Source organism: Odocoileus virginianus, chromosome 9, assembly GCF_023699985.2.
Source record: "Odocoileus virginianus isolate 20LAN1187 ecotype Illinois chromosome 9, Ovbor_1.2, whole genome shotgun sequence".
Lineage (NCBI taxonomy): Eukaryota > Metazoa > Chordata > Mammalia > Artiodactyla > Cervidae > Odocoileus > Odocoileus virginianus.
Window position 1 is genome coordinate 1,981,113 of NC_069682.1, and position 19,233 is coordinate 2,000,345.

A 19,233-nucleotide genomic window follows, 5' to 3' on the forward strand; every position below is an offset into this window, starting at 1 on the left:
TTTTGAGGTTGGTCTATTATAGACAACATATATAGGGGTCTTGTTTCTGTATCCATTCAGCCAGTCTTTGTCTTTTGGTTGGGGCATTCAACCCATTTACATTTAAGGTAATAACTGATAAGTATGATACTGTTGCCATTTACTTTGTTGTTTTGGGCTCGAGTTTATACACCCTTTCTGTGTTTCCTGTCTAGAGAAGATCCTTTAGCATTTGTTGAAGAGCTGGTTTGGTGGCGCTGAATTCTCTCAGCTTTTGCTTGTCTGTAAAGCTTTTGATTTCTCCTTCATATTTGAATGAGATCCTTGCTGGGTAGAGTAATCTGGCCTGTAGGTTTTTCTCTTTCATCACTTTAAGTATGACCTGCCATTCCCTTCTGGCCTGAAGAGTTTCTATTAAAAGATCAGCTGTTATCCTTATGGGAATCCCCTTGTGTGTTATTTGTTGTTTTTCCCTTGCTGCTTTTAATATCTGTTCTTTGTGTTTGATCTTTGTTAATTTGACTAATATGTATCTTGGGGTGTTCCTCCTTGGGTTTATCCTGTTTGGGACTCTCTGGGTTTCTTGGACTTGGGTGACTATTTCCTTCCCCATTTTAGGGACGTTTTCAACTATTATCTCCTCGAGTATTTTCTTATGGTCTTTCTTTTTGTCTTCTTATTCTGGGACTCCTATGATTTGAATGTTGGGGTGTTTAACATTGTCCCAGAGGTCTCTGAGGTTGTTCTTATTTCTTTTAGTTCTTTTTTCTTTTTTCCTCTCTGTTTCATTTATTTCTACCATTCTATCTTCTACCTCACTTACCCTATCTTCTGCCTCTGTTATTCTACTGTTGGTTCCCTCCAGAGTGCTTTTTTTTTCCTTTATTTTTATTAGTTGGAGGCTAATTACTTTACAATATTGTAGTGGTTTTTGTCATATATTTACATGAATCAGCCATGGATTTACATGTGTTCCCCATCCTGAACCCCCCCTCCCACCTCTGTCCCCATCCCATCCCTCTAGGTCATCCCAGTGCATCCAACCTCGACTGGTGATCTGTTTCACCCTGATAACATACATGTTTTGATACTGTTCTCTCAGATCATCCCACCCTCACCTTCTCCCATAGAGTCCATAAGTCTGTTCTATACATCTGTGTCTCTTTTTCTGTCTTGCATATAGGGTTATCATTACCATCTTTTTAAATTCCATATATATGCATTAGTATACTGTATTGGTGTTTATCTTTCTGACTTACTTCACTCTGTATAATGGGCTCCAGTTTTACCCACCTCCAGAGTGTTTTTGATCTCATTTATTGCATTATTCATTATATATTGACTCTTTTTTATTTCTTCTAGGTTCTTGTTAAACATTTCTTGCATCTTCTCAATCCTTGTCTCCAGGCTATTTGTCTGTAACTCCATGTTGTTTTCAAGGTTTTGGATCATTTTCACTATCATTATTCTGAATTCTTTATCAGGTAGCTTCCCTATCTCCTTCTCTTTTGTTTGGTTTGGTGGGCATTTATCCTGTTCCTTTGCCTGCTGGGTATTTCTCTGTATTTTCATTATGTTTATATTGCTGTGTTTGGGGTGGCCTTTCCATATTCTGGCAGTTTGTGGTTCCTCTTTATTGTGGAGGATTCCTCACTGTGGGTGGGGTTGGACGGGTGGCTTGTCAAGGTTTGCTGGTTAGGGAAGCTTGCATCAGTGTTCTGGTGGGTGGAGCTGGATTTCTTCTCTCTGGAGTGCAATGAAGTGTACAGTAATGAGCTTTGAGATGTCAGTGGGTTTGGTGTGACTTTGGGCAGCCTGTATATTGAAGCTCAGGGCTATGTTCCTGTGTTGCTGGAGAATTTCTGTGGTTTGTCTTGCTCTGGAACTTGTTGGCCCTTGGGTGGTGCTTGGTTTCAGTGTAGGTGTGGAAGCTTTTGATGAGCTCTTATCGATTAATATTCCCTGGAGTCAGGAGTTCTCTGGTCTCCTCGGGTTTTGGACTTAAGCCTCCTGCCTCTGGTTTTCAGTCTTATTCTTACAGTAGCCTCAAGACTTCTCCATCTCCTTTCAAAGACAATGGGCTGCCTTTCTGGGTGCCTGATGTCCTCTGCAAGCATTCAGAAGTTTTTTTGTGTAATTTGCTCAGCGTTCAAATGTTCTTTCGATGAATTTGTGGGGGAGAAAGTGGTCTCCCCATTCTATTCCTCCACCATCTTAGGACTGCCTACCTGATAACTAATATTTTAAATATATTCAACTCTTCAGCCCTCACACTAATATTTTAAATGCATTCAACCCTTCAGTGTTATGAGGTGGCAGTGTTATATCTACTTTTAACTGAGGTACACAGAGGGCAAGTAACTTGCACAAGGTCAAGCATCTAGAATGGGCAGAACCAAGATCTGGGGTTTATTCTGGAAAGTCTGGCTCCAGAGGGCTCCTCAGCAAGACAATCTCACCGACTGTTTGTAAATTTATGTTTTTGTCTAAGGTGCACCCTTTCATTGTTGTTGTTGTTCAGTTGCTAAGTTGTGTCTGACTCTTTGCAATCCTATGTAGCTGCCAGGCTCTTCTGTCCATGGGATTTCTTAGGCAATAGTGGAGTGGGTTTCCTTTTTCAGGGCATCTTCCCAACCCAGGGGTCAAATCCGTGTCTCCTGCATTGGCAGGAGGATTCTGTACCACTGAGTCACCTGGGAAGCCCATCTCTTCATTTGATGCTGTTGTTGTTCAGTCACTAAGTCATGTCTGACTCTTTGTGACCCCATGGACTTCCAGCATGACTAAAAGATTATACTCTTTCAAAATCCCCAAGTCACACCTTCCTTGCATTTTCTAGGAAGTCATTCCATTCTCAAAGTTTTCATAACGAAGTGTTTACATAATCTATTGTGTTATATATTCCATTAAAAGTTAGATACTCTATTGTAACATTTCTTTTATTTGTATTTATAAATCTATCTCTGACTAGAGTGTGTGCCTGTAGAGATGGGGACCATACATCATCTTTCTCTAGTGTTTCACTGCCAAGAACACAGTAGGTCCACAAAAAACATTTGCTGAGGATGTGAAAGCTGATGTCAGTGCTGACACAGCTTCCGCCTGTGTCGCGCCTTTACAAGGTCCACCTTGGAGGCCCCCTGCAGCCACTGACTGTCCATGCTGAGGGCTGCTCGAGTCTCTACCTGAAGGTGTCTTCTGGCTGCTGGGGAAGGCTTGGTGACACATGGAAGGCTAGATTTTGCCAGGAATTGACTCTTATGAGCCGCTTGCAACCAGGGAATGATGGATTTTGTGGACAGATGGCCCAGCTTCCCTGCACCATGGAGGCACACTTGTAGCTGTGTCCTATGAAGTCACTTCCCTGGCAGGCAGCCCCAGCAGATCTGAACCCCAGCTGCCCACAAGCAACTGGTGTGTTCACTAACACGCCTTCTCTTGGCTTCTCTCTTGTGTTATTGGAAGCTGGAAAGTTTATGATAATTTACTACATAGCAATAGAAGATGAGTACAGATTCTGGCGCCTGGAAGTGGGGTGCTGCTGTAACAAATGCCTAAAACCTGAGTATTTGCTGGGGCTGCCATAATAAAGTACCATAGCCTGGTGGATTAACCAAAAGACATTTATTTCCCACAGTTCTGGAAGCTGGAAGTCTGAGACCCAGGCATCTGTAGGGTTGCTTCTCCTCAGGCTGCTGACCTTGGCTTGCAAACAGACTTTCCTGTGTGCATCTGTGGATCTCTTCCCTCTCTGTGTAAGGACACTAGTCCTCTCGGATTAGGATGCATCCTGACAGCCTCATTTAATCTTAACTACCTCCCTTAAAGATCCTATTACCAAATAAAATCACACTGGGGGTAGGGACTTCAGCATGTGGCTTTTGGAGGGGATTCAACCCATGACAACACAGGGATTTTGCAACCAGTAGTGGATGGAGGCTGGAGGGATGTTGAGGAATATGGTAGAAAATAATCTAACTTCCCATGAATTCTTACTAGAATCTGGACTTGGAAATGTGGACGGTGAGGGCATAGAAACAAATGAGGAACAATTCAGTTCAGTCCCTCAGTTGTGTCCAAATCTTTGCAGCCCCATGGACTGTTGCATGCCAGACTTCCCTGTCTATCACCAACTCCCAGAGCTTGCTCAAACTCAAGTGCGAGTCAGTGATGCCATCCAACCATCTCATCCTCTGCGTCCCCTTTTCCTCCTGCCTTCAACCTTTCCTAGCATCATAGTCTTTTCAAAATGAGTCAGTTTTTTGCATCAGGTGGCCAAAGTATTGGAGCTTCAGCTTCAGCAGCAGTCCTTCCAATGAAAATTCAGGACTGATTTCCTTTAGGACGGACTAGTTGGATCTCCTTGCAGTCCAAGGGACTCTAGAGAATCTTCTTCAACACCACAGTTCAAAAGCATCAATTCTTTGGTGCTCAGCTTTCTTTATGTTCCAGCTCTCACATCCATGCATGACTACTGGAAAAACCATTGCTTTGACTGAACATACATTTGTTGGCAAAGTAATGTCTCTTCTTTTAAATATGCTGTCTAATATTCCATGGTGTATATGTATTACTCAGCCATTAAAAAGAATTCATTTGAATCAGTTCTAATGAGATGGATGAAACTGGAGCCCATTATACAGAGTGGAATAAGCCAGAAAGGTAAAGACCATTACAGTATACTAACACATATATATGGAATTTAGAAAGATGGTAACAAAACCCTATATGCAAAACAGAAAAAGAGACTCAGATGTACAGAACAGACTTTTGGACTCTGTGGGAGAAGGCGAGGGTGGGATGTTTCAAGAGAACAGCATCGAAACATGTATATTATCTATGATGAAGCAGATCACCAGCCCAGGCTGGATGCATGAGACAAGTGCTCAGACCTGGTGCACTGGGAAGACTCAGAGGGATCGGGTGGAGAGGGAGGTGGGAGGGGGGACTGGGATGGGGAATACATGTAAATCCATGGCTAATTCATTTCAGTGTATGCCAAAAACCACTGCAATGTTGTAAAGTAATTAGCCTCCAACTAATAAAAATAAATGAAAAAAAATATGCTGTCTAGGTTGGTCATAGCTTTTCTTCCAAGAAGTAAGTGTCTTTTAATTTCATGGCTGCAATCACCATCTGCAGTGATTTTGGAGTCCAAGAAAATAAAGTCTGTCACTGTTTCCATTGTTTCCCTGTCTATTTGCAATGAAGTGATGGGACAGGATGCTATGATCTTTGTTTTTTGAATGTTGAGTTTTAAACCAACTTTTTCACTCTCTTCTTTCACTTTCATCAAGAGGCTCTTTTAGTTCTTCTTCACTTTCTGCCATAAGGGTGGTGTCATCTGCATACCTGAGGTTATTGATATTTCTCCTGGCAATCTTGATTCCAGCTTGTGCTTCATCCAGCTCAGCGTTTCTCATGATGTACTCTGCACATAAATTAAATAAGCAGGGTGACAATATATAGCCTTGACATACTCCTTTCCTGATTTGGAAATCAGGAAATCAGTCCGTTGTTCCATGTCCTGGTTCTAACTGTTGTTTATTGAGCTGCATACAGATTTCTCAGGAGGCAGGTCAGGTGGTCTGGTATTCCCATCTCTTGAAGAATTTTCCACAATTTGTTGTGGCCACACAGTCAAAGGCTTTGGTGTAGTCAGTAAAACAGAAGTTGATGTTTCTCTGGAACTCTCTTGCGTTTTCAATGATCCAACAGATGTTGGCAATTTGATCTCTGGTTCCTTTCTGCCTTTTCTAAGTCCAGCTTGAACATCTGGAAGTTCATGGTTCACATACTGTTGAAGCCTGGCTTGGAGAATTTTGAGCATTACTTTGCTAGTGTGTGAGTTGAACGCAATTGTGCAGTAGTTTGAATATTCTTGGGCTTTGCCTTTCTTTGGGATTAGAGTGAAAATTGAACTTTTCCAGTCCTGTAGCCACTGCTAAGTTTCCAAATTTGCTGGCATATTGAGTGTGCCACTTTAACAGCATCATCTTTTAGGATTTGAAATAGCTCAGCTGGAATTCCATCACCTCCATAGGAACATGTTATTGGAAATTGGAGGAAGGGGATTCTTTCTGTGTACTGGTGGAAAGTTTGTAAAAATTGTCTTTGGAGTTACGTGGAAAGCAGAAACTATGTGATAAATTTCATGACATATCTACAGAGATTTTTCAAGGAAAGTGTGGTAAGTGCTGCCTGGTTTCTTCTTTCCGCTTATGGTAAAATGCAAGAGGAGAGAGATGCATTGAAGGAAGAACTTTTTTTTTTTAATGGGAAAAAGAATTTCATGACTTAAAAGATTCTGAGCCTCTCCAGATGGCAAAGGTGAGAAAAGTTGTACCACCAACACTTAGTTAAAAATCAGAAAGAGACAGTCACACAAAAGGCCTTCTGAGAAAGTTAAGGGTGTGCCCACAGATCTTCTCGGTCAAACTACAGAATCTCTAGAAAACGTAAAGGCATTGCCCCTCAGTCATCTCAGGGGAGGCTGAGGTATGGGACAGTTTATTGTAACAGTATCTGTGGATATAGCTTTATACATGTGCCTAATGGAGGGAACTGCAGTGACAGCCACACAAGGCCTACGAAGTTTTTCAAAAATTACCTTAATAGAAACACTGCTGGGACTTCCCTGGTGGTCCAGTGATTAAGACTTTGTCTTCCAATGCAGGAGGCAGGGGTTCTATTCCTGGTCTAGGAGCTAAGATCTTGCATGCCTCATGGCCAAAAACCCAAATATAAGACAGAAGCATATTGTAACAAATTCAATCAAGACTATAAAAATGGTCCACATTAAAACACACACACACACACACACACACACACACACACGCACAAAACCCTGGCAGTTTGAACTGCAAGGGACTAAGATATTACGACAGGAGGCTGTCAGAGAAACCTGAATAATCATAACATAACCATTACTTCATGATTGTGTTACGATAAATATATGTGACTCTAAGCAGGTAGCTTGCACTCTCCTGCTGGCGTTGAAGAAGCAAACTGCCAGAGCAGTTTCTCTGAAAGTAGACTTTCAGAGGTCCCAGTAGGAAACAGGCTGATAAAAGTCTCAACTGCAAACACGGGCTACTCTTCATGGGAAAAGAGGGCAGAGTCAAGACTCTGAGAGAGTGGGACCTGAGCCACGGAGGATTATTCCCAAGCTTGAAACCTAATCAAGGAACTCCCACCATCTACCAGGCTGGATTTCTCAGCAGTATTGGACGAGGGACTCCTTTTAACCTTCAGATTCTCCTATTTTGAACGCAAATGTCTATGGCGATTATCCTATGCCCAGTCCACAAGCAAGTGTTGGGAGGGCTGGGGGCACACAGTTTGTCTCTGTAGGTTCACCCCTGTACAGATGGAATGGAACTGTGCCCTTGCAGCTGTGCCTAGTAGATAGGCCCCCAAGAGCTTTACCTACACCTGACCCCCATTTAACTTGAGACGATGCTCTAACAGGATGAGATGGGAGCCCTGGGCTGGAGTAAACACTTTCTGTAGTGGGAGGGACAGTGAGGATCAGCGTGGACAGGCCCTATAGTGGCTCATCAGTGCCTCTGGCCTCCTGGTACTCTTGTCTCTGTGTGGTCCCCTCGCTGTGAGCCTTGGCAGGACCGGTGCCTTGCTTCTAACCAACATAACTTGACAGAGGTGATAGGATGCCGTGTTCACACTTCTGTGTTATGTTATATAGCAAAGGTCATGGGATGTCACCTGTCCCATGGTTATGTTACATGATTTGGCAATCATGATAGGGCATTACTTCATGGCTGAAAGTGAAAGTCAAAGTCACTCTGTCGTGTCTGACTCTTTGCAACCCCATGGTCTATATAGTCCGTGGAATTCTCCAGGCCAGAATACTGAAGTGAGTAGCCTTTCCCTTCTCTAGGGGGTCTTCCCAACCCAGGGGTTGAACCCTTGTCTCCCACATTGCAGGCAGATCCTTTATTAACTGAGCCACAAGGGAAGCCCGAGAATACTGGAGTGGGTAGGCTTTCTCTTCTCCAGCGGATCTTCCTGACCCAGGATTGAACCGGGGTCTCCTGCATTGCAGGCGGATTCTTTACCAGCTGAGTTATCAGGGTCATGTTTATGTAATGCCAAATACAAAAACCCCAAGCACGGAGCTCTCACTCTCTTGCTGGCTATGACGAAGCAAACTGCCACAAGCTCTACAGATTCTGCCCACAACCTAAATGAGCCCGGATGTGGATTCTTTCCCAGTCAAGCTTCCGGATAACCATGAAACCCAATTGATCTCCAACTGTAGTCCTATGAGAGATTGAGCACAGAACACAGATTCCACATTCACAGAAATTGTGAGATAATAAATGTGTGTTCTTCTGAGCCACAGCGTGTGTGGTAACTTATTATTCAGCAACAGAAAACTAATACGAAGATTCTCAACAGGAAATGAATTGTGTGAGTGCCACAAACTCAAACTAGTGCCATCCTGGGTATTGCCTCTGCATCACAATTTTCACCTTAAAGGTAATAATGTGAAAGTGAAAGGCACTCAGTTGTGTCCAGCTCTTTGCAACCCCATGGAATCCATGGAATTCTCTAGGCCAGAATACTGGAGTGGGTAGCCTTTCCCTTCTCCAGGGGGTCCTCCCAACTCAGGAATTGAACCCAGGTGTCCCATATTGCAGGTGGATCCTTTACCAGCTGAACCAGAAGGGAAGACCAAGAATACTGGAGTGAGTAGCCTATCCTATTTCTAGCAGATCTTCTCGACTCAGGAATCGAACTGGAGTCTCCTGCATTGCAGGCAGATTCTTTGCCAACTGAGCTATCAGGGAAGCCCTATAGGTAACAATAGTAGCATCCAATCAGGTGGATGGTGATGTGCAGCTTGGAAATGATCAAACTGATCAACTTCTCTATTCCTATTTAGAGTCAACAATATAATGCTCATATTTAAAATTACATGACAAAATGATAAAGATGATAGGATTTGACAGTGCCCCCCCAAGAAACCTACAGCTGCCATCTTTGTGCCCCAATTCCTGTGAGACACTAAATAAAAGATAAAATTAAATCTTTCAAGTTCTGAGTATGTGTGGGAGTCACATGCTTTTCCCTTTGGATTTAGAAGGACTATTTTCAGTTAGGTTACCCCTGCCAGGAGAGAAGAGTTGGGGCAAACAAGGCATCTCTGAAAACAGCATCTCTGTATTTAGAGTTTTCCAGTTATCAAAGCCCACCCATTCTCCCTTGGTGAGTTCAACTGCCAGGAGTTCAGAGCAGGCCACTCCAGGGGAAGCCACACAAGTCTGGAGGCATGCCTGTGGTCTGAGTGCTCACTGTTTGACCTCAGATGTGATCAGCTCAGGGGGCAGGGAGGCCACGTGGACAGAGGGGGGCAGCAGCCTTTGAAAGCTTACTCACTTGCTCCTTGGTGCTTGATTCTGTCACCATGTGGGATCTGTCCATCTCCTCCTTGGAGTGACAGCTAGGGACAGGGTCGCTGCAGGAATGCTGGGACAGGGATTTTCTCGGAAATAGACCCAACTATCAAGTGGCCGTAAATTACTTCCCAGTACAAATGATGACTGACAATTGCTTTAAAACGGTACATCCTATTTATGTTTACCTTCAGGGTGACTACAGATACCAAACTCTTGAGAGGGAGCATCTGAGAGCATTTGTTCACGAGGCCTTAGTGGTCCAATTTTCACTGGAAGCCTAGGCTCTTCCGTGTTCTAGGACCATGGAACGCGAACGTCCAGCTGTTCTCTATTTGTTCCCTGCGCTGCAGTTGTGAGATCCAGTCATTTGTGATGTAGAAACGCCACGTGGGTGCTCGATGTTGGCCAGTTGGGAGCTCAGAGGTTTTTGTTTAATGTCCAGCTCTCCTCAGAATAAAAGAAGGGGTGAGTACCTGCAGGGCTCACTCTCCTGGGATAACTCCTTCTGCCCTGAAAACATCTGTTTTTACTTTTTTTGAGTAACATCTAAGCCATAGGCACTGAGGCTGCTCCAACTGTGAAAGGAAATGTCAAGGTAGCTCAGGTGAAGCACTGCTCTGAAGGAGGAAAGATGGTGACGATAAGCAGTGGGGGTCAGTTTTTACTTTTTTTGCTTTCAGAGCTGGCTGTGTGGGTGTTGGGAAGTGGAGGTGGGGTGGAAGTGGTGGGTGTGAGGCATGCCAAATACTAATGTCATTTACACAACAGAAAACACTTTTCAGAAGCTTCCAGATTTGGTTGGATAATAGAAACCAAGATGGACAATAAACCTGACTTTGGCCTTAGCCTTACCCACTCCTCTGGGACTGAGCTCACTTGCCCCAATCGCCTGAATTTAGGTAAGGGAGAGAATGGGGCAGGTGTAACATTTTCTTTTCACAGTTTCTGGTGCTGGAAAGGTGGAGAAGGCACAGTGAAGTTGGAAGGAGGTTCCAGAAAGTAATGGGCACCAAGAGAGCTGTGAGATGCCAAATCTGTTGTCCTCACTGGTATTAAAAGTGCAGAAATACTAAAACTTTAGCGAAGGTTAATCACCTGTTCTACCAGTGAAAGCCTGGGTTCTAATCAACCTAATAGACATGCTGTGGGTGTGTGTGTGTGTTTTTTTAAATTGGATTTGTAATTTTTTGTGACTTGTTTTCCTTTTTAAATTCATTTATGTATTTCCTTATCCCTTGGCTGTGTTGAGTCGTGGGTGTAGCATGCGGGATCTTTGCTGCGTCATGCAGAATCTTTTGTTGCAGTTCACGGACTAGCTGTGGTGCGTGGCATCCAGCATGTGTGGGCTTTGGTAGCTGTGGGAGATGGGAGCTTAGTTGCTCCCCAACACATAGGAGCTTAATTCCCTGACCAGGGATCGAACCCGCACCCCCGCACTGTAAGGCAGATTCTTAACCACTCGACCCCTAGGAAAGCCCCTGCTGTAGGTGTTTTTAAGTGATGTTTTTGATGAGAAGTTTTAGCATATAGGCAATCTGACCCCAAAGTTTCATTTATAATTAACTTTTTCTTTAAAAAAAAATTAATGATCACTACAAGCACAGAGTCAGAAGGACTTCCTGAATCTTAACTATTCATATCCATTTAATTAACATGTCCTGAAAATCTGCAGGATTGCATATCAAACCAATATTGCCGGCACAGTATAAAATTGAATCTGACCTTTATATGAATCAATTTATTTTGCAATAGAACAATTTCTTGATCTGAGACCTGTGTCCTTCATGGACAGGGATTTAACCAATGGCCTGACTGTGGCTCACAAAGCCCGCCACCATCCAGTGTCTGAACGGACCTCCCCTCCCCTTCGCTGCCCACTCTTTTCCAGGTCCCCTGACCCCGGGCTACTTCCCCATGCCTGGTCCTGCCCCCAGGGTCTTTGCACATGTTCTTCCTCCCTCCTGAGAATTTCTCCCCCTCCGAGGTCTTCTTCCTGGCTCCCTCATCACCTTCTTGGAAGGCTCTCCTCAAGAGCTCTGAATGGCTTCACCCTCAGATACTCTATATTATGAAGACACTTTCTTTTCTTCATCATATTTATTGCTACATAGCTGTGTTGTCTGTTTATTTGGATGATCATTGTCTGTCTTCCTGTGAGAATCACAGCTCCTCAGGACAGGGACCTAGCACTTATGGACATCCCCCTCACCTAGAGTGAGGCTCCAGCAAACATCTGTTAAATGAATGAGTGAAATTAACATAAAATTTTCTGAATCCTGGGTTTTAATGATACAGATATTGTAAAGCAATTAGCTTCCAACTAATAAAAATAAATGAAAAAAAAAATGATACAGATCTCAGAACTGACTCTGAGGTAACAAACAAGTTTTGACAACCCTGGATAAATAGGAGGACATAAACTCTGAGGCAAATTCTTTATCACCAGAGATGGTATTTTTCAGGTTTGGTAGGACTTTGTAAGCCTAAGAAGGTTTAAAAATAAGTACTGCAGCATGATCCAAAAAATTATAAAATATCTATTGAAATAATGAAGAAAGGAAGAAAAATGAAACTATTAATATTTTTGTAATAACCAAACTATTAATATTTTAGTAAGAGGTTAAGTGTTGGTGAAACAACATATTTTATAGCCATTATGACAATTATGATATTTGATGTGTCTTCACTGTTTTTCTTTGCATACATTTACTTTCCTGTGTTAATGTGTGAACCAGCGAGGAAAACTTAAAATATTTCACCTGTGATGTTCTTGAAATATTTGGGAGCATGTGACTATTTAATACTTAAATGCATAGTTTGATTAATGTTACTAATTTAATAGTAGGTACTGGTATTTTTCTAAAATATTACTTAATAGATCCATAATTTTATCACATTGTTAAACTAACTACAAATAGTAGAAGGTATTCTCCATATACCAAAGCTCCTTAGACAGTTGGGATCTGGCCATTGAAGCGTTGCAAGGGAAATACCAGCACCCTCATTTTATAGACAAGGAAACTCCTGTCTAAAGCAGCAGGTGACTTGTCTAAAGCCACCCAGTTTGTAATTGGCTGACCTTGGACTTACACACCACATGCTCACTCCTTGGATCTCCTCTTCCTATCTCTAAATGCTTTTTAAAATGGCCATTTATTCTTTTTATTTTTTTTTATTGGAGTATAGTTGACTTACAATGTTGTGATATAAAGGTTTTTTAATATTATTCTCTGTGTGCATTAGCATTTTAAAGTGATTTCTAGGCTATTAAAAAGGGTGATCATTAAGTTCAAGCTTCAGTCCACCTAAAAGAGTGGTTCTTAAAGCGTGTCCTCCACCCATCAGTGGCATCAGCAGCATCTGAGTGCTTGCTAGACAGGCAAACCATGGAGGCCACCCTAAACGAGTGAATCAGAATCTCTAGGGTGGGGCCAGGAATCTTGGATTTAATAAGATCCTCAGGAGATTCAGCTGAAAGTCCATTTGAGAACCACTAGGCAAGAAAAACATGACCATTCAACTGACCCTTTATACGAAAGTGTTAGTCACTCAGTTATGTCTGACTCTTAGCGATCCCATGGACTGTAGCCCACCTGGCTCCTCTGCCCATGGAATTCTCCAGGCAAGAATAATGGAGTGGGTTGCCATTTCCTTCTCCAGGGGATCTTCCTGACCTACAGATTGAACCCAGATCTCCTGAACTGCAGGCAGATTCTTTACCATCTGAGCCAGCAGCAAGGCAGATTCCTAACCACAGATCACGAAGGCCCTTTATATAAAAGAATCTAATTCAGCAGGAATTTTGGTAATGTTGTTTATGACATTCTTGTGGACAAAATGATGTCACATACAAAAGGAGTTTCTCAAAGTTATTTCCCAAAAGTTTTATGTTTTAAAGGGTGCTCCCCATCCCCTCTCACATTGCTTACATGCCTTTGGCTTGGGTACCTGAAGTTTAACTTTTGACACAATTCTAAGCTAACCCTTGGCTCTGGGTTTCTGAGATTTTGGAAATGTTGGCCGGTGTAAACTTGCACTGTTACATTATGTGGACAAATTGCTTTTCAATGACCTAAATCAAGGTTCTCAAAGCATGTCCCCAGACCAGTAGCATCAGTGTCACCTGGAATCTTTTCAGAATTGCAAATTCTCAGGCTCCATCACAGCCCTGCTCAATCAGAAACTCTGGGGATAGGCCTGGCAATCTGTGTTTTATCAAGCCATCCAGGTGATTCTGTTGGACTATAGCTTGAGAAACACTGACCTGAAAGAATTGACATAGAAGAGTATGTCCCAGTGATTTTGACATGTGATTTAAATAAGGTTTAGACTGAAGCAGCTGACACAACCAATCAAAGAACAGCGTGTTGGTTGCAATGGTGAATTTACATTCAAAACCAGCCAGCCTGAAGTTTACAATTCTGAAGAAACAGTACTTTGCCACCACCTAAGGAACTGTATACCTCTTCCACTACTGTTTTTATATCACAATCTCTTCTCTCATTTTCCTTTGTCTGTTTTAAAAGGCAATTTGACTCCAAATTAGAACTTCCAGTTCTACTTAAAAAATAAATAAATAAAACATTTTGACAAAATGGGCTTTAAACCTGCACAACTCTACCTATTCATTCCTTTCTATCAATTCATTCATGGCTTCTTATTCCAAAGAATATTCTGACTTCTGCAATATATTCTGCATAGTTTTTAACTAGCCCTTCTCAGGTCATTTGCAAGATTTCCCCAGAGCAGTCTTGTTTAAAGAGTGAGTTCATCCATACTTCGTGGCGTACTCTGGCCCCTTGAACCTATTATTTTCCTAATTCAAGGAGCTGGTACAGTCAGTGGATTCACTATGATACAAAAGTGCTGACAGCACCAACTGTATTCATAGGGTCTGGAGAAGGAGCAGCTCCATCTTAAAGGGTTTGGTGAGAGTATGAAGGATGGACTTCTTGGGTGTCTTTCAGTTAGAAAGCATTTAATTAACTTTGTTCTTTCTGGGGAAAATTCAACCTAGACTTCCAGATGTTCAAGTTGGTTTTAGAAAAGGTAGAGGAACCAGAGTCAAATTGCCAACATCTGCTGGATCATCGAAAAAGCAAGAGCGTTCCAGAGAAACATCTATCTGCTTTATTGACTACGACAAAGGCTTCGACTGTATAGATCACAATAAACTGTGGAAAATTCTGAAAGAGCTGGGAATACCAGAACACCTGACCTGCCTCTTGAGAAACCTGTATGCAGGTCAGGAAGCAATGGTTAGAACTGGACTTGGAACAACAGACTGGTTCCAAATAGGAAAAGGAGTATGTCAAAGCTGTATATTGTCACCCTGCTTATTTAACTTATATGCAGAGTACATCATGAGAAATGCTGGACTGGATGAAGTACAAGCTGGAATCAAGATTGCTGGGAGAAATCAATAACCTCAGAAATGCAGATGATACCACCCTTATGGCAGAAAGTGAAGAAGAACTAAAGAGCCTCTTGATGAAAGTGAAAGAGGAGAGTGAAAAAGTTGGCTTAAAACTCAACATTCAGAAAACTAAGATCATGGCATCCGGTCCCATCACTTCATGGCAAATAGATGGGGAAAGAGTGGAAACAGTGGCTGACTTTATTTTTGGGGGCTCCAAAATCACTGCAGATTGCAGCCATGAAATTAAAAGACGCTTACTCCTTGGAAGAAAAGTTGTGATCAACCTAGACAGCATATTAAAAAGCAGTGACAAAGTCCTTCTAGTCAAAGCTACGGCTTTTTCAGTAATCATGTATGGGTGTGAGAGTTGGACTATAAATAAAGCTGAGTATCAAAGAACTGATGCTTTTGAACTGTGGTGTTGGAGAAGACTCTTGAGAGTCCCTTGAACTGCAAGGAGATCCAACCAGTCTATCTTAAAGGAGATCAGTCCTGGGTGTTCACTGGAAGGACTGATGTTGAAGCTGAAACTCCAATACTTTGGCCACCTGATGAGAAGAGGTGACTCATTTGAAAAGACCCTGATGCTGGGAAAGCTTGAAGGCAGGAGGAGAAGGGGACGACAGAGGATGAGATGGTTGGATGGCATCACCTACTCAATGGACATGAATTTGAGTAAATTCTGGGAGTTGGTGATGGACAAGGAGGCCTGGCATGCTGCATTTCATGGGGTCACAAAGAGTTGGACATGACTGAGTGACTGAACTGAAGTGAAGTGACTCTTCATTCCTTATCTGTATTTTTTTTTTTCCCCACAGGCATTACTGTGCCTGAAATGTGCAGAAATCCAGGACTGGATTCACACTGGAGATGCATTTTCTAGTCATTTGTCTTTTAGCATTTAAAAGCCTATAACAAATATTCCCCCATACAGACTGGATTCTCACACATTTGGCATCAAATTTGGGAAGCCCATTATGTGAGTAAGAGAAACATGGGGCTGTTAGGCAACTTTGCTCCACTTCTTAGTGGGGCTGATAAATTCTGTCCAAGAAGAAAGGTAGCAGCTCACCCAGGAGATGGAAGAAATAAGGTAGAAGATCCTCTTAAGTCCTACAGCCACTGGGCATGATGGGTTATCACTGGTATGGGAGCTTCCTACCTTACTGCCAGCCAGGACCTGCTAAGACTAGCACAAGTGAAGAACAATGGTGCAGTAGATGTCACTCTAACCTCATCCCGTAATAAGCACACTCCACACTCCCTAACAAGAGAGCACATCCTGGCCTTTAACTAAGATGATACACTAAAACAGCTCCCTTCTAGAACATTCCTCATCAAATGGCAATTTCTTAAAGTTAAGAAAATAGCCCTTGTTTCATTTGGACATTCTCCTTTGCCATGATGATCAATAGCAGATAACTTTTTGGAGCACACTGCATCTTCCTTTTCTGGGTTTTATAAAAACTCAGAATATTGCAAAAAATAATGAAACTATAAAGCAAATTCTTTCCAATCTTGATTTCTTTTTAGATAAGTCCCAGCCTATTATTTAGTCATTAGTGAGGCATTTATCTTTTATTCCAGAGAAAATCATCTTCAATAGAAGGATCAGTTCAGTTCAGTTCAGTTGCTCAGTCATGTCCGACCCTTTGTGATCCCATGGACGGCAGCACGCCTGGCCTCCCTGTCTAGGATACTGCCTAATATTAACAAGTAGAGTTGGTTAACTGGTCAGCTTCTATTAAATGTTGATCAATACCTGTTTAAGATGAGAGGTTCCATTTTGTCCCTAAAGATTTATCTTATTGAATATCCACCTCTTTTTTACATTTCACCTGGCCTGAAAAGTTTCAAAATCTTATCAGAACATAAAATTTACAAGATGCAAGATTAAAACACTCTGTGTCAATCTTTGGGCAGGACAGACCCAGATATTCAGTACGAGAATAAATTGGCTCATAAGACCATGAATAAATGACAAAATCACAATTCCAAGTTACTCAGTGCAAGTGATCTCTTACAAGCATTTCTTGTAGTTTATCAGCTAGGTTCCTTCTTTAAATCCTTTAAAAATACACCCACTGCTGTTTTACATATCATTTAAACCCAGTGTATTCAATATGCATGTTAATATAGAATAAGGTATTTACCTAGCTCAGATGCCTACTGATATAAGAAGTAAGGACAGAATTTGACCTATTGGATAACATGACAATAAGCTTCAATGATTAATTCCCACAGGAAGCCTTTGGGCAATATGATGGCCCAGGGAATTCTTATCATCCTGAGGTACAGAAGTAAACTGCAAAGTCCGGGTTTTTGGTAGTCTCTTGACCTATCTGAAATGTTTTGAGTCTGATTTCCACTTTAATGCAATGATCCTGATGAACAGTCCGTTTAAAAATCTACTAGCTATTTGTTTAAGGTAAGTTATATCTTATTCCAGGAATCACATAATTCATTTTTATTTGAAATCTCTCTCTGTTAGACTATGAAGACTATATATGTATAATTTATAGGTATGTATACACTAATAAATATATTTTATTATATACAAAATATATATGCATATGCATGTATGTGAGTATACATACATAAAAATCATTTAGTATAGATAAAACCTGTTTTTACTAAATTTTATATAAAAGTTTAGACATTCTGAGGAAAAATGCATAACAACACAAGGCTGCCTAGTATACTATCTACTCAGAGGTTACTGACAATATCTACCAGAGTAGGTGGATGATGTTTTTTAGTTAAAAGAATGAACACCATTAAAAGTAGAAATAAAAATTTCCTATTTTGTGTTTGCATTGTATGAATCTGAGAAAAAAAGATTCACATCTGAAAGCTGAGGTTGCTTTTCATGTGCTGCAATTTATAAGTGGTAAATGTTATAATCACTGAAGAATAATTGTGGATAATATGTGGATATTTAAAAACAAATACATGATTTAGGCATTTGAGAGCTCACCCTGCGTCAAATGAGATCACGCTTTTCAAGCCAACTTAAAGAGCAAGTCCTGGTCATACCTTCATGGGCGCCAGCTGGATGGGCGTGATGCAGGAAGGGTCCACCATGGGCTTTGGCCTGTTGGCGGTGTCTGCTAGCAGGCTGTGCCACTGCTGTGGGAGGCCAGTAAATTTCTGTTCCTGTGGATCAAACCCAGTGTGAACCCTGTGTTCAAAGTTGGATGGGCCGGATATTTCAATCTTTTTCTTTTTTTTTCCAAACATGATGCAAAATCCTGAGAAATGAAAACAGAAAAGGGAGCGGTTTATTATCTTGCCAGCCAGAAGACCACAGGAAAATTAGTAATTCACTCATCATTCTGTCTTTTCAGCTTTTCCACTATTAGCTGCAGATGATGCAGATTGTACTTTCAGAGTTTGTATGAGGCAACTTCATTTAAAAATTTTGCTTTTTCCTTATACTTGCCATGTGGAGTAGGGTTTCCCAACTCCCTGAGTTTGGTCATGTGACTCACTTTAACTAATGGACTGTGGAGGAAGAAAAAGCCCTTCAGTTCAGGGTGGAGATGTTTTAAGATTTTTTTGATGTGGATGGTTTTTACTCTCTTTACTGGATTTGTTACAATACTGCTTCTGTGTTATGTTCTGCTTTGTTTTCTTGCCTCTAAGGCGTGTGGGATCAAACCTGCACCCCCTGCAGCAGAAGGCAAATCTCATCCACTGGACCACCAGGGACGTCCCCAGGGTGAGGTTTTTGAAGGTATTGTGTTTCCACTTCCCTCTTACACTTCTGTCACTTGGCATGCACATCTCTCTAGTGGACGACAGTCCCTCAGCCAAGATTCTGGAAGGAGAGATGCACAAGGCAGACACAAATCTGACCCCCAGGCTGGAGTCAGACCAACAGCTGACTTGTGAGTATGAAATGTTTGTCATGGAGCCATTAAGACCTCATATTTGGTGTTACCAAAGCAAAAGCTGACTAGCACACAGAGAGAAGCATCTCAAGGTCTGATGTGCACTTAACATCTAAAACAAGTGTATGGAAAAATATGTGTAAACACGAAGAATGGGGTTAATTATATTTGCCACATAAAATTTTATTAGGATTAAACAAGTAAACACTTGTAAGACAAATGTCTGAAAAGCACCTGGCACAAAGTGAGTGCTAAGTGCTCGTATGGAACACACCTCTGGATGAATATACCAGAGATTGACTGGTATTACCTGCAGAGAAGGGAGCCGGGGGGACGCAGGGAACAATATCGATTTTATACGGTATATTTAGAATTTTATGCAATGTATTTTACTTGTTTGAAACAATGCAGTTTACATATTTAAAACCTCCTATGGCTTCCCTGGTGGCTCAGCGATAAAGAACCTGCCTGCCAATACAGGAGGCACAGGTTCAATCCCTGGGTTGGGAAGATCCGTGAA

The 19,233-nt window shown here is 41.8% G+C and overlaps 1 protein-coding gene across 5 annotated transcripts in view; it reads right to left on the reverse strand.

Moving 5' to 3' along the window:
• PAK5 (p21 (RAC1) activated kinase 5) overlaps positions 1-19,233 on the reverse strand; it is a 399,298-nt gene that overhangs the window by 93,770 nt on the left and 286,295 nt on the right. For all 5 annotated transcript variants that reach the window (XM_070471882.1, XM_070471884.1, XM_070471883.1 and 2 more), the window contains exon 3: positions 17,857-18,071. In XM_070471882.1, the coding sequence (XP_070327983.1) occupies positions 17,857-18,060 (204 nt within the window). In that variant the 5' untranslated portion in view covers positions 18,061-18,071. The remainder of the gene's footprint in view (positions 1-17,856; positions 18,072-19,233) is intronic.